The sequence below is a fragment of the Neopsephotus bourkii genome, unplaced genomic scaffold (genome assembly GCF_033783945.1).
Source record: "Neopsephotus bourkii isolate Nb327-2 ecotype Australia unplaced genomic scaffold, CSIRO-AGI_Nbou_v1 NB_272, whole genome shotgun sequence".
Lineage (NCBI taxonomy): Eukaryota > Metazoa > Chordata > Aves > Psittaciformes > Psittacidae > Neopsephotus > Neopsephotus bourkii.
In genome coordinates this window covers 7,845,760-7,858,453 of record NW_026900781.1, presented here as the reverse complement: position 1 = coordinate 7,858,453, position 12,694 = coordinate 7,845,760, and the positions used below count along the sequence as shown (strand labels likewise).

At 41.5% G+C, this 12,694-nt stretch overlaps 1 protein-coding gene across 1 annotated transcript in view; it reads left to right on the top strand.

The window, feature by feature from the left end:
- The first annotated feature begins 1,826 nt into the window (after positions 1–1,826).
- Positions 1,827–12,694, top strand: part of HIVEP1 (HIVEP zinc finger 1) — a 110,361-nt gene continuing 99,493 nt past the window's right edge. Inside the window, exons 1-2 of the mRNA XM_061346501.1 lie at positions 1,827–2,715; positions 3,114–4,263. Coding sequence (XP_061202485.1) covers positions 4,215–4,263 — 49 coding nt within the window. The 5' untranslated portion in view covers positions 1,827–2,715; positions 3,114–4,214. The remainder of the gene's footprint in view (positions 2,716–3,113; positions 4,264–12,694) is intronic.

Sequence of the window (12,694 nt, the reverse complement as noted above, 5' to 3'; positions counted from 1 at the left end):
ATGCAGCATTTAAATACGCAGTTTTACTTGGAGCAAAATTTGAGTCATGGAGAATGGAGATAATCGCTCAGATGCTAAAGGCTGGGGATGCGAGGTAAAAAAATGTTTGGGATATGCACCCACCTTCCTCAGTCTTGTACAGTGATACGTATGTGACTGATACTTTCACTTACTTGTGGAATTATGTGGACTCATAATCAGATACAGGTAAAAGAAAAAATGTGTGTGTGTGTGTGTGGGGTTTATTTTTGTTTGGGGTTTTTTTGCAAATTCTGCTTAGTCTACAAGAGCCTTAAGTTTTAACAGAAGTATTAAGGTTTTGTTTCATGAACTGAATGTCCTCTGCTTCTCGTTTTGTTAAAGACAAAGTTAAACATGTATGAAAGTTTGTGAGACCTTTTTTGGATTATTTTAAGAATTGCTAGTTTATGATAGCATCTCATCATTTAAATCTGCATTTCCATGGTGATAGTTGTGATATTCATATATGTTCCTATTTCTTATGTTGTTCATAAAGTTATATTTCTTTTACATAAAAGCCCTGATCGTGAGAACAGTTGTTATGTACCAGAATGTAGTGGTTTGCTTTGCCGACTCACTTCTGCTGCAGAGTTGAGGCTTTTAGCCAAGAGAGCATGTACATCTTTCTAGGTTGCAGATTCTGGCTTTGTAAAAAAAATGACTGATTCAACAGAAAGGTTGGCCTGCCACGTAAGCACACAGTAGAAAAAAAAAGAGCATCTGACAGCTCTGTGGCTTGAAACAGTGGATCTGACACAGGCATATGGAAAATTCATGCAACAGGAATGCTGTATCAAAACTGTTTCGGTAGAGGCAAATCCGAATCCTTTCCCTTCCTTCCTTCCTCCTTTGCTTTCCCGTAACTCTCTGTTTTTTGCTTTGTTTGCTTCTAGCCTTTTGCTTTTTAAATGATTCCTCTTTAAAAATCAACACCTTACATGAGGATTGAACAGTTGCTCAAAGAATTTTTAGGTAGAATGATTGACCTTTGAAGGGGAATATTTACATGGATACATCAGGAAGGTGGGATGCTTTTGAAAAGCTGTGGTTCCTCTTCTACTTAACATGTCCAAAAGGAGAGACAACATCCTGTACTTGTGTTGGAAAGGGTATTCCTGTGCAGAATAACTTGACTCTTTCTTCCAAAGGAAGCTGGATATTCTTTCTGTGCCCTCTAGATGAAACAAACCTTTTCCCCTGCTCCACCTGGTATATTTTTGTTGCATTAGATTTGATATCCTCTGCAAGGTTTTGTATTAGTCTTCTACCTGGGCCTATAGAGCAAGAATTTCTGTTTTCAGAGAAGGGCTTCTGTTATTGTTGAACTGGCTGAGATTTTGGGAACTGTGAGGGGACAGAAAGTAAACGTAGGCAAGCAACAAACAGAACAATCACCCTTCTCTCATAGCAAGCAAGGCTGTAACTGATCTTGCTGGCTTTTTTTGGTTTTTTGGTTTTTCCTCCTGCCTCAAGATTTTTTAAGACTGTTAAGACATAAACAGTACCAAACTCAAGTAATTCACAGGTGTCAAGTTTTTCTGTGTAGGTAATACCCAAACTGCTCAGTGCTCTGTGTTTTTACTATTGCATTGGTGTTGGAGCACCATTCATGCAGCCAGGTTGTTTTTTTTTTCTCTCTGCTAGAAGAAAAATGAAGAAAATGCTGGAACTGACTTATGTGTTCATCCTGTAATTTTTCTCTATCCTCCTTGAGGTCATCCAAAATCAAAACAATTCAATAGTAACATTTTTCACAACTGTCATTGGGGCTTCCACGTTTTTGGTGTTTTTTTTTTTTCAATTCTTTCAACAGACCTTCCAAAACAAGGTGTTGAGGTTACAACTACCACAAAGTCAACATGTGGGGCACCTAAAATATTTGATTGTGTGGCTCTCTTCACAAAACTTCCCTTTTGCACCCCCTCAGTCATGTATTTGTGCCTAGTGCCGGAGGGTGTGGATTAATGCGATACAGATATGTATGCCCAGGGGCACATGCCTTGCTGTGCCAGCGGGACATGGCTCTGAATAGCACCATCAGTTCCAGGAGCTGCCCCGTCTGCTCTTCCCTCCTGGGAGTTTCATGTGAGGGATGCTCTCTGTGGTGAATGAATTATCGAAATGAAGTGCCTGAAGATACAGTTAGACTGTCATTCATCCTGAGACATAATTAACAGCTGGATGTCTCACCGCTGAGAATTAATTCGCTGTGGTAGTGGCCAAGTCTTCCTCCTGTGTCCCTGCAACTACATTTGTATGTCTTCAGTTCAGCTGGGCTGTTGTAGTGAATAAGGCAGACGTGCCTCTGAACATGCAGTTCTGTGTGTCTGGCAAACCCTTGCAGTGAATTAGGGTTTGTACTCTTAATTTCTGAAGTGCTAGCCTGGCAGGTTCAGGGTAGCCTGGCCCTAGTTATGTGCAGGCTGTGGATTTCTGATCTGACTGCGTCCTCCATGACACAATTGACTTAATGCCTGAGGAACCACACTACCCTAGGAACCACAAAACATGAGTCACGGGGTTTCTAGTGTGATAGCAAGATGAAAAAGATAGACTTCTGGCTGTTTAAAGGTTGGGAAGGTTATTCTCCATCACAGTTGCCATCTCTGTGCCCAAGAGTGCTGAGAAACTTGGCATGACACTCTGTGGTGGAAGTCTGTGTGGGCTTGTCCTTTCTGTGTGCCTGTGTGAGAAGTGTTTGGTAAACAAATTTTTAAAAGCCTGTTTTGTGCGTGTTTCATATGTAAATGCCAACGTGGGAACTGCATATATGCTTACTGGGGATTTTAAAGTTGTAGAAGGCTAATGTTTTGTGGATGTGTGGAGTGTGTTGTGTCAGTGAGCAGGTCTGTGGAAACCATCCAGGAGGCTAGGAAGGGGCCATTGCTCTCCCAGCACGTTACTCTTTTGCTCCCCAATAAAGCTGTGCCTGATGCACACACATTGCAGTGCTTATTTTGGTGCTCTTACAAGCTATACACACACATCGCAGTGCTTATTTTGGTGCTCTTACAAGCTATACGAAATAACTGTTGTAAAACAATTCAGACTTCTAAGTAAAAAGTTGGAAAAAAAGCTGATTTTTTTTCCAGAAAGGAATCCAGTCACCCCACCCGTTTTTTCTCTTCAGAAACCGGAGCTCAGGAATTACTACAGTAATGCACTTCCAAGTTACAGTGGTTGCTTCATCCCCTTGCTTGTAACTGTGCTGCTGTGGTGGCAAGGAAGTACAGCAATGCTCTGAAGCTCAGTGTGTACAAAATCCTCCATACAGTCATGAGAAATGTATTAGTTTGCAGTGAAATGGATAAATATATTCCCCAAGGAAAACTGTGTCCGTACCTGTCTGTATCTGACACTAATGTTGGAGAATGCTGCTGAGAGGAAGAGGGGAGCAAATACTCCAGCTCAGATGTCTTTGCTTCTTCCTGATGAACCTTTTCCATTCATGCTTAATGCCCATGTAAATATTCTTGGTTTTCGAGTTATTTTACTTGCCTCCCTTTTTCTTTAATCAAGAAAAATTATATACGGAATATCTTTAGTTAAAAACTAGATTAAAAGAACATATTTGTGTGCAACTAAGACAAGAACTGGAAATCAGAAAAGAGGATTTGTGGCTTTTCATTCAATATTGATTCATTTTACGTGTACTTCGTATTGAGCTGAGGCTTTTACTTTGCAGAAGAGAAGCATGTACTCGTGTCAAGAGCATAATATCTGCTTATTTTCAGCAGGTGCTTAGACACGTTTGTGAATTCCAACTTAAAGCTGAGCAATTCACTCTCTATCCCCTGTATGTAAATTCATACCAGAGGACACAATGAGGGGTTTGAGTGTATTAACGATACTTTTGTTTTCAGTGTGGAATTCCCATGGAGAGGTCAGATCTAAAAACACCAAATGTTTCCACAAACAATTCCTGCACGCTGTGTGTTGAGTAATACAGCTACAATCAACGAGAGAGCTTCTGCTGACAGTTTCCCAAATGAATGCAGGAGTCCGAGCTGAGCTAGTTTATATATAGTTCTTATTATTGGTCATATGCTCTTACCAGAAATCCAGATGTGCTTGAATCATGCAGCACATTAATGACATAGGATGACTGGTTGTGGGATGAAGGTTTCTTTTGTGTGCCATAGAGGATGCCATAACTTCTAGTTAATGACTTCAAAACATTTTACAGAATTCAAATGAGCAAGTTAAGGCATGTAAACAAAAGTTGTCAGACTTCTTTTCAAGGTAAGCATTTGAATTATATTCTATTAAAATGCGTAACTTGATTTAAAGAAATAATTCCGTATCAGTGCTGTCCTTTTCCAGTGGACTGCTTGGTTGATGAGAAAATGAACATGAGCCGGCTTCAGTGTGCACTCACAGCCCAGAAAGCCAACCATATCCTGGGCTGCATCAAAAGGAGCGTGACTAGCAGGTCAAAGGAGGTGATCCTGCCCCTCTACTCTGCTCTTGTGAGACCTCACTTGGAGTATTGTGTGCAGTTCTGGTGTCCTCAACATAAAAAGGACATGGAAATGTTGGAACAAGTCCGGAGGAGGGCCACGAGAATGATCAGGGGACTGGAGCACCTCCCGTATGAAGGCAGGCTGAGAAAGTTGGTTCTGTTCAGCCTGGAGAAGAGAAGGCTGCGTGGAGACCTCATAGCAGCCTTCCAGTATCTGAAGGGGGCTTACAAGGATGCTGGGGAGGGACTCCTCATTAGGGACTGTGGTGATAGGACAAGGGGTAGTGGGTTAAAACTTAAACGGGAAGTTTAGATTGGATATAAGGAGGAAATTCTTTACTGTGAGGGTGGTGAGGCACTGGAACGGGTTGCCCAGGGAAGTTGTGAATGCTCCATCCCTGGCAGTGTTCAAGGCCAGGTTGGACAGAGCCTTGGGTGACGTGGTTTAGAGCGAGGTGTCCCTGCCCATGGCAGGGGGCCTGGAACTAGGTGATCTTAAGGTCCTTTCCAACCCTAACTATTCTATGATTCTATTGTAATAAATAAATATTAAAAAAAAACCACCCCAACCTCAAAATGTTCCTGGTAAAGAAAAGGGAAATTCAAAAGGGAAAAGCCAAAGGGAATAGAGGAACTTTACAGGACAGGCAACAGGCCTTCCACAATAGTAGAAAATCTTGTATAAGAGAACCCAAAGTGCTTCATTTTAAGAATGTTTCAATGTAACAGAAATTTTTGAGTGTCTGCTAATGCGAAATACGAAGTTCAGCATGAAACTGAGTAAGCTTAGGAGTTCAGATGTTTCTTCATTCTCATATCCAGTAGCTGTATAGGCATGTTTATGCAACATCAGACCCCTTAATTTTTCTTTTTCCTGCTGCTGTCATACTGTATGTTCATTGGGGAAAAGTCCTGGTCCAGTGGTTGTGGAGTTACATGTCAAAGTATGCTCTCTTCAAAAGAAATCCCTGCGTAAGAGGGTGAATAGGGTAGGTGACCTGTTCCTCACAGCCATGTCCAACAGCTACAGTTTTTCTTATTGCTCAGAGTGGTAGGGGTAGGTCTTTTCCCTCACAAAAGCTGTTTATTCATTAGTTTGGCAGAGAAATTGATAGGGGTGATGCTGTCATTGGGCTGGTTTCACCAGTATCTTTACCTATATCAGAATGATTTCAAGTACGATATATAGCTGGAAGCAGTGTGGGATTGCTCAGTAGCCTTTGTGGAGTTGTGGAATTTTTATCTCCATTTTTGACACAGTTGAGACCACCCATGAAGGTGACTGGGCAATCCCTGCAGACCAGTCAGCACTGCCCATTGGCACTCAAGTGAGGAACTCTGGCTTTTAGTCTGCTCAGGTTTGTTATTTCCAATGTAATAAATCCAGTTATCCAGTTCGTGATGCCAGTTTGATGCCAGTTTTAGTGCCAGCTGTTGGAACCCAACATGTGGCCATGAGTAGCTGTATTTTTCACTCTGTATATTTACAGTCTGAGCTGTAAATAATACCTGAACTCTTTCTAAGCTTCTTTGCAGTTCTTTCTTGGCGGTGTATTTAGATTATTGTCACAGACTGGGATGGGCTGCATGTGTTTTCTGTCTTGTGAAGCTTTCACACAGTGACTTTTTGCTCACCTCAACTTCTGCAGAAATCCACAGATCTCTTAGATTTCCACTTCTGTAGAAATCACCCTTTTTCTGAGAAAAGGGTGGTGGTTGCACCAAAGGAAATGTTTTTCCTGTTAGTGACTGGTCTAATTACTGTTTCTGCTTGCATGAAATATATCCCAAATTTAGAGAGGGATTTTTTTTGGGTCCTGTTAACCTGAGAAAGCTTGTTGGTTTTTATTTTTATTTTATTATTCCTTGCAGTAAAGTTACATTCACTGTTCCTCCTATTTTGACTCTAACTTTTAAACACTGGGGGAACTGTAATGTAACCATCTCCACTAAGCGTCAGGTTGCTGCTCATAAGAAACACTTTTTGGAGTTTTGTGGGTTTTTTTTGTTTGTTTGTTTGTTTGTTTGTTTTTGTAACCAATGGCTCATCTAGGCTGGGCATGAGTGGGGCTGTTGAGCAGAAGCACCGGAGACAGTATTGGTCAGGTAGGTACCCTTTAGCCAGTGGTAGTTAATACTGTCCTTAATCCTAATGAAACTTACTGAAAATAGTCAGAGGTTTGTGCATACTAGTACTGTTTTTTTCCTAGGATGTTGGATAGGCATTTCTTTGCTCCTAAGGCAGACATAGTATTGATACGGAAGTGTTTTCTCTTGGGACATCAGAACTGAGTCTGGTTAATCTTACTTCTGTATGGAAACCTATTCTTCTAGGCTTGTGATATTATCTGGAATTCCCAGTTTTCTGTGAACAGCTTTATTATTAGAAGTGTGCTTTCTGAAGTCTGCAGTTTGGTTATCTTCAATATGATGATATCAAGGTCACATCTAGTAGCCAGACAGCCCAGGTCACATATCTGTGGGGAAAAGGAGAAGTACAGGAAACAATGGCAGAACAAGGGGTTATGGAGGAATAGGGGCTGTATAATTTACCTACCTGTATGGGAAATGTTTACATCTAGTTATAAATGAAACTTTCTTAGATCTTTCCCCAAACTTGTACTTTTTGTATTTGCCTGAAATAAAGATTGTGGAGAGACAATGACATTACCAGAGACTGTGGAACAAACTCTCATAGGAGTATAATTATGCTCTGCTGGGGAAGATTATTTTTTAAAATTTCTATATGCTTCAGCAGATCTGAAAAGCAAAGGTAAGAACGAGGATAGACAGTTGATGCAAAAATACCCAGCAAAATTTGATCCAGATGGAGGAAGTGGAGTCTGTGTTCTTCAGCTGTGGAAAGCTCTCTCATGTTTATTCCTGTTTCCCATTATTTTCAGCACAATGTGAGGAACCCTGTGCTACATTTATGTATTGGAACTGAGAGTGAGAAGGTAGCAATGAGTCTGTTGTTGGTGTGTTGTGCTTTCTTTAATTTACAGCATCATCACTGTGCTGTGCTGCCATGAAGGACAGAATATAGCCTTTGTCCCTGCTCAGCGTTAGCGGAACCAAGAATGGTGCATGCAGTTGGCAATGACTTCAACAACAGAGTCCCCATTCATTGCTGCAGAGTAGTTTTTTTTAGCTGTGTTACGTAAGCCGTTTGTGGTATAACTCGGGACATTGCACAGAATAATATTGGGCATGGATATCCATCTGTTGTACTGAATATTGAAGAGGGGAAAAGGATACCGTATTGCAGTCAGTTGCTGGGCTAGGCCTTCAAAAGCTGGCTGAATGGAAGTATTATGACCCTTTCCCTTGGCAACATCATATGACAAGTGCTCGAAGCAGTATTGACCAACTGCACATGTAGTCCTCGCACAAAAATACTGAATTTTACCCTCTATGAACCCAGTGTCAACTTACGTGTTTTGTGAGTTATGCACAGGACTGGACTGGTAAGAGAAAGCTTACCTCATGGTGTAACGGTAATGTAGGACTGTAGAAACTATTAAACAGATAAGATTTTTGTCACTGAACTCTGAAAACATAAGTGCCATTAGGTACTGTTTCCTGAATGTAGATCCACCTGTCTTTTGTAGTTAACATTCTGCCCAAGAGTATGCCAAATATTATTGAGTAGCATGTTTTCGCTTACAGTGGGAAGAAGGAAAAAGAGCAGCAGAAATACATCAGAAGCTTGGGATACTGAAAATAGTGCCTTGCCCTCCTGAATGTTGTCTGACCAAGTAGAATGCTATATAAAACTCTTCAGTTACAGTGATGGGTCTGTCTGCATTTTGTTTTGAAGGACTTTTGAAGAAAATAAGTGAAAGAAGGTATTTCCCACAGTCATGGGTTGCCTTTCCCTTTGTTTTGTCTGCTCTGTGCCAGGGAGGCACTGTATATTGCATGCTTGGCAAAACATCTTGCTTTTCCTTCCTGTTTCGTACCACAAATCCTCAGTGTGACCTTGCAAAGGGACTAGAGATGCTGAAGAAACTTTAAGCAAAAACTGGTTTTATTTCAGCCAGGTGGTGGGTTAAACACTGGTTTTATTTCAGGCGGATCGTGGGTTAAGTTCTTGCTTACTGCGTTAGCATAAACAAAAACTGTAAAGCACAACAGCAAAGTACAGACACAGCGACTTGTCATACATTCTGTTCAACCTGTTTCTCCAGGATTTTGTCTTCAGTGCTTTATAGCTGCAGAAATCTGAGGATCCAGCTCAGTGTAGCTGCTCTTCACCTTTATAATGCTCCCTTTCTAGGGGGGAGCCTTTCCTAGAATTAAAGAAAGAATATTTCAGATCATGTTTCTTTTTTTTTTAACCTTCTTTTTTTTTTTTTAAGCCTCTGTTTTTCTGTTTTCTCAAGTTTATGTTACAACCAAGGTGCCGGTGATATCATATTCTTCAAGCTTATCTGGGAACAGGTCTTGCTGATGAGGAGGATCCTTAAAATCTCTGTGTTTTACTTCTTAATAATTCAGTTATATCATGTACTAGAAGATTTTTATTGAATCATGTAGCACTTTGTCTTCTAGAGCTTTAGCACTTTATTGCAGTCATGTACAACATTAACATGCGCTGCTAGCTTTACTTATAGACCAAACCTGACATACTTAGGCAATGACAGACTTGGCCTTGTGGGTTGATACTTGAAAATTGTATTCAACAACTAGCCTGTTCCACAGTTAGTTACTTTTTAGGGCTCTGGCCATCACAGTGGTGAATTAGTGAAAGCAATTTGAGAGCCTGCTGAAACTGTGGATTTTGGTATTCATAAATATATATGGGTGGGAAGTGCTGATAAAAATACTAGGTAATTTTTAATGGGTTTGGGGGCTTCTTTCAGTAGGTTATAAAACTGAAAATAACCAGTTAATCAGTTTATTAGAAGGCAGTATTCATTCCTTACATGTATAACCAAGTCTTTTGTAGATAGCTGTGCAGAAAGGAAAATGGGGACTTTTTTTTTTTGCATTTGGAAACTAATTTGAGTTTAAAGGAGATAGAAATGTAAAATTCAGGGAATGTTCCAGCTCCGTGGACATACTTATTCTGAAAAATTATTGGGAAAAAAATTATTGGGAAAAAAAATTATTGGAAAGAAAAAAGAAAATCTCTGTGTCTGGCTTTACCCACTTTTAAAATTGAATACTTCATTGAGAAAAGCTTGTAGCTGTGCATAGCTGGGCTTTGAGTGCACAAAATTTGTGTGTCTTATTTCGGTTCCTAAGGAGGCATTGCCCAAGTATTATTTAAGTATCAAATTTCAGGCTGAATATTTTCAGTCTGCTTGTTTTGCAGTCACCTAAAATTACTGTAACTGTGAGAAAGGAAAAGTGTAGCTTGTGCTTCTGATAACTGTGTATGTAATCAACACCTCCTGGTTAATGAATTAGTTGGCTGTTTCTTTCATACAGCGATAGGAGGGAAAACTGCTGGGATAATCAGCAAGTATTGGCAGAGGGATTCAGCAATGTATGTATCAGTTAATATTTCCTTTAAATAGTTTTCAAGTAGACTAGGTCAGAATTTTGAATATGTCCCCGTATGTGTCTAATTATTTTACAGAACCTGAGGCAAACTGAATATTATAAACTGCACAGTATTTAACTACTTTCTTAAACCTTGAGGGAACACTGAAGGGTTTTATTTCCCTTTTACAGTGCAGTCACAGTCTGCAAAATGTGCTCCTAATTTTTATTTTAAAACATTGGACATATTTGAAGGCACTTTTTTTTTTTTCCCAAAGAGGTCTTCCATAATGTCATATAAGTATCTTTTTCTTAAATAGTGGTAAGAATATGTTCTTCCTACAGATATCTATTGTGTTTGTAATATATTAAGTACTTTGGTCCCAACTGTGCATGCAGAAGCCCTCTTATGATTTACAATTCATTGCTTAGTGCCCCCCCAGAATTAAGGTATTAAGAAGTGGATACCTCAGCAGAGAGTAAATCTATCTTTGGTGATGGCTACTAAACCTGTCCCCTTGACAGTGTTATGTTCCAGCACCCAGACTTGTCTTTAAGCATTGTCTCTTACCAGCTGGACTTAAAATCAAGGCAAAATAGGCATGGGGCCATTCCCTTAGCAGCAAAGAGAGGACAGTGCGTGCCTGGCCACCAAGTGATAGCCATCCCTTGGTAGGAAAAGAAGCTCAGGGAACTTTGTGGTTGAAGGGAGGCTGCGCTGCTGGCCTCAGTCTGTTGCTTGCCTTCTCAGCCCCATGATGCTCTTCAACACAGGTCTGCTTGTGTGCAATACTGTATTTTTGCTCAGGGAGGAAAACTCTGGTGAGTAGGGGAACCAGTTTCTAGGACAGGCTGGACTTCAGTATTAGAGGGAACCAGCCCTCCAAAGGGAATGCTTGCAGGGGATGCTCAATGTGAGCTTACTCTTGCTATCCACATTTAGATAGATACTCCTGCTGATGGCAGGGTTGTGGTTTTTTTGTTTGGTTTTTTTTGTTTGTTTTTTTTTGTGGGGGTCCTGTTAGTTTGTTTGTTTACAAAATCAACCATTTTTATTCAAAAACATAAATAAGGCAGTCAAGTATCTTGGAGCCGGTGTGGTTTTCCTGATTAGGAAGACCTCATCACTAGCATTATATCTTTGTGGTGTTTATTATCTGCTGTACGTGGATGTGAGATACACATTCATCGCCCAGTCATGGCAGCTGTCATCCAAGAATGGAGGCTCCCTGCTGACAGCCAGGCTTGTGCCTGAGCTGGAGTGCCCCATTGGGAAGCTGATACCTGGTTGAGCAGGAGCCAGGGTTTATAGAATTGCAAAATCAACTAAGTTGGAATTCCTTCAAGATCATCAAGTGCAGGAGGCTTTGCCGGCTGTGGCTTTTGGGAGGATCTAAGACCCCTGGGCTGCTGTAATGTGTGAAGGTAATTTAAATAATTTCAGCATGACCTTGGGGATCTCTGTCCTGCTTCTGGTTTTGTGGTAGAGACCAGGTCTTTTCTGGAGATTTGGTGTGACCATTTTCCCCTCTCTATTGGAAAGCCAATAATAACTCAGTATTTTCTGTTTACCATCCATAGTCCTTCTCTTAAGAGGTTTGGTAGTGATGTGAATTACAACAGTAATTTTATCTAATGTCCAGTAAAAATCGTAGAATCATAGAGTCATAGAACAGTTAGGGTTGGGAAGGACCTTAAGATCATCTAGTTCCAGCCCCCCTGCCATGGGCAGAGAGACCTCACACTAAACCATGTCACCCAAGGCTCTGTCCAACCTGGCCTTGAACACTGCCAGGGATGGAGCATTCACAACTTCCCTGGGCAGCCCATTCCAGTGCCTCACCACCCTCACAGTAAAGAACTTCTTCCTTATATTTGATTTAAACTTCTCCTGTTTAAGTTTTAACCTGTTACCCCTTGTCCTATCACCACAGTCCCTAATGAGGAGTCCCTCTCCAGCATCCTTATAGGCCCCCTTCAGATACTGGAAGGCTGCTATGAGGTCTCCACGCAGCCTTCTCTTCTTCAGGCTGAACAGCCCCACCTTTCTCAGCCTGTCTTCATACGGGAGGTGCTCCAATCCCCTGATCATTCTCGTGGCCCTCCTCTGGACTTGTTCCAACAGTTCCATGTCCTTTTTATGTTGAGGACACCAGAACTGCACACAATACTCCAAGTGAGGTCTCACAAGAGTAGAGCAGAGGGGGGCAGGATCACCTCCTTCAACCTGCTGGTCATGCTCCTTTTGATGCAGCCCAGGATACAGTTGGCTTTCTGGGCTGCCAGCACACACTGAAGCCAGGTCATGTTCATTTCTCATCAACCAACAAGTCCTTCTCCGCAGGGCTGCTCTGAATCTCTTCTCTGCCCAACCTGTACCTGTGCCTGGGATTGCTTCAACCCAGGTGTAGGACCTTGCACTTGGCATAGTTAAACTTCGTGAGTTTGGCATCAGCCCACCTCACAAGCGTTTCAAGGTCCCTCTGGATGGCATCCCTTCCCTCTAGTATATCAACTGAATCACACAGCTTAGTGTCATTGGCAAACTTGCTGAGGGCGCACTCAATGTCCACGTCAGCAACAAAGATGTTGAACAAGACCAGTCCCAGCACCTATCCCTGAGGGACACCACTTGTTACTGGTCTCCAGGTGGACATTGAGCCATTGACCACAACTCTGCATGCAGCAGTCCAGCCCGTTCTTTATCCACCGAGTGGTCCA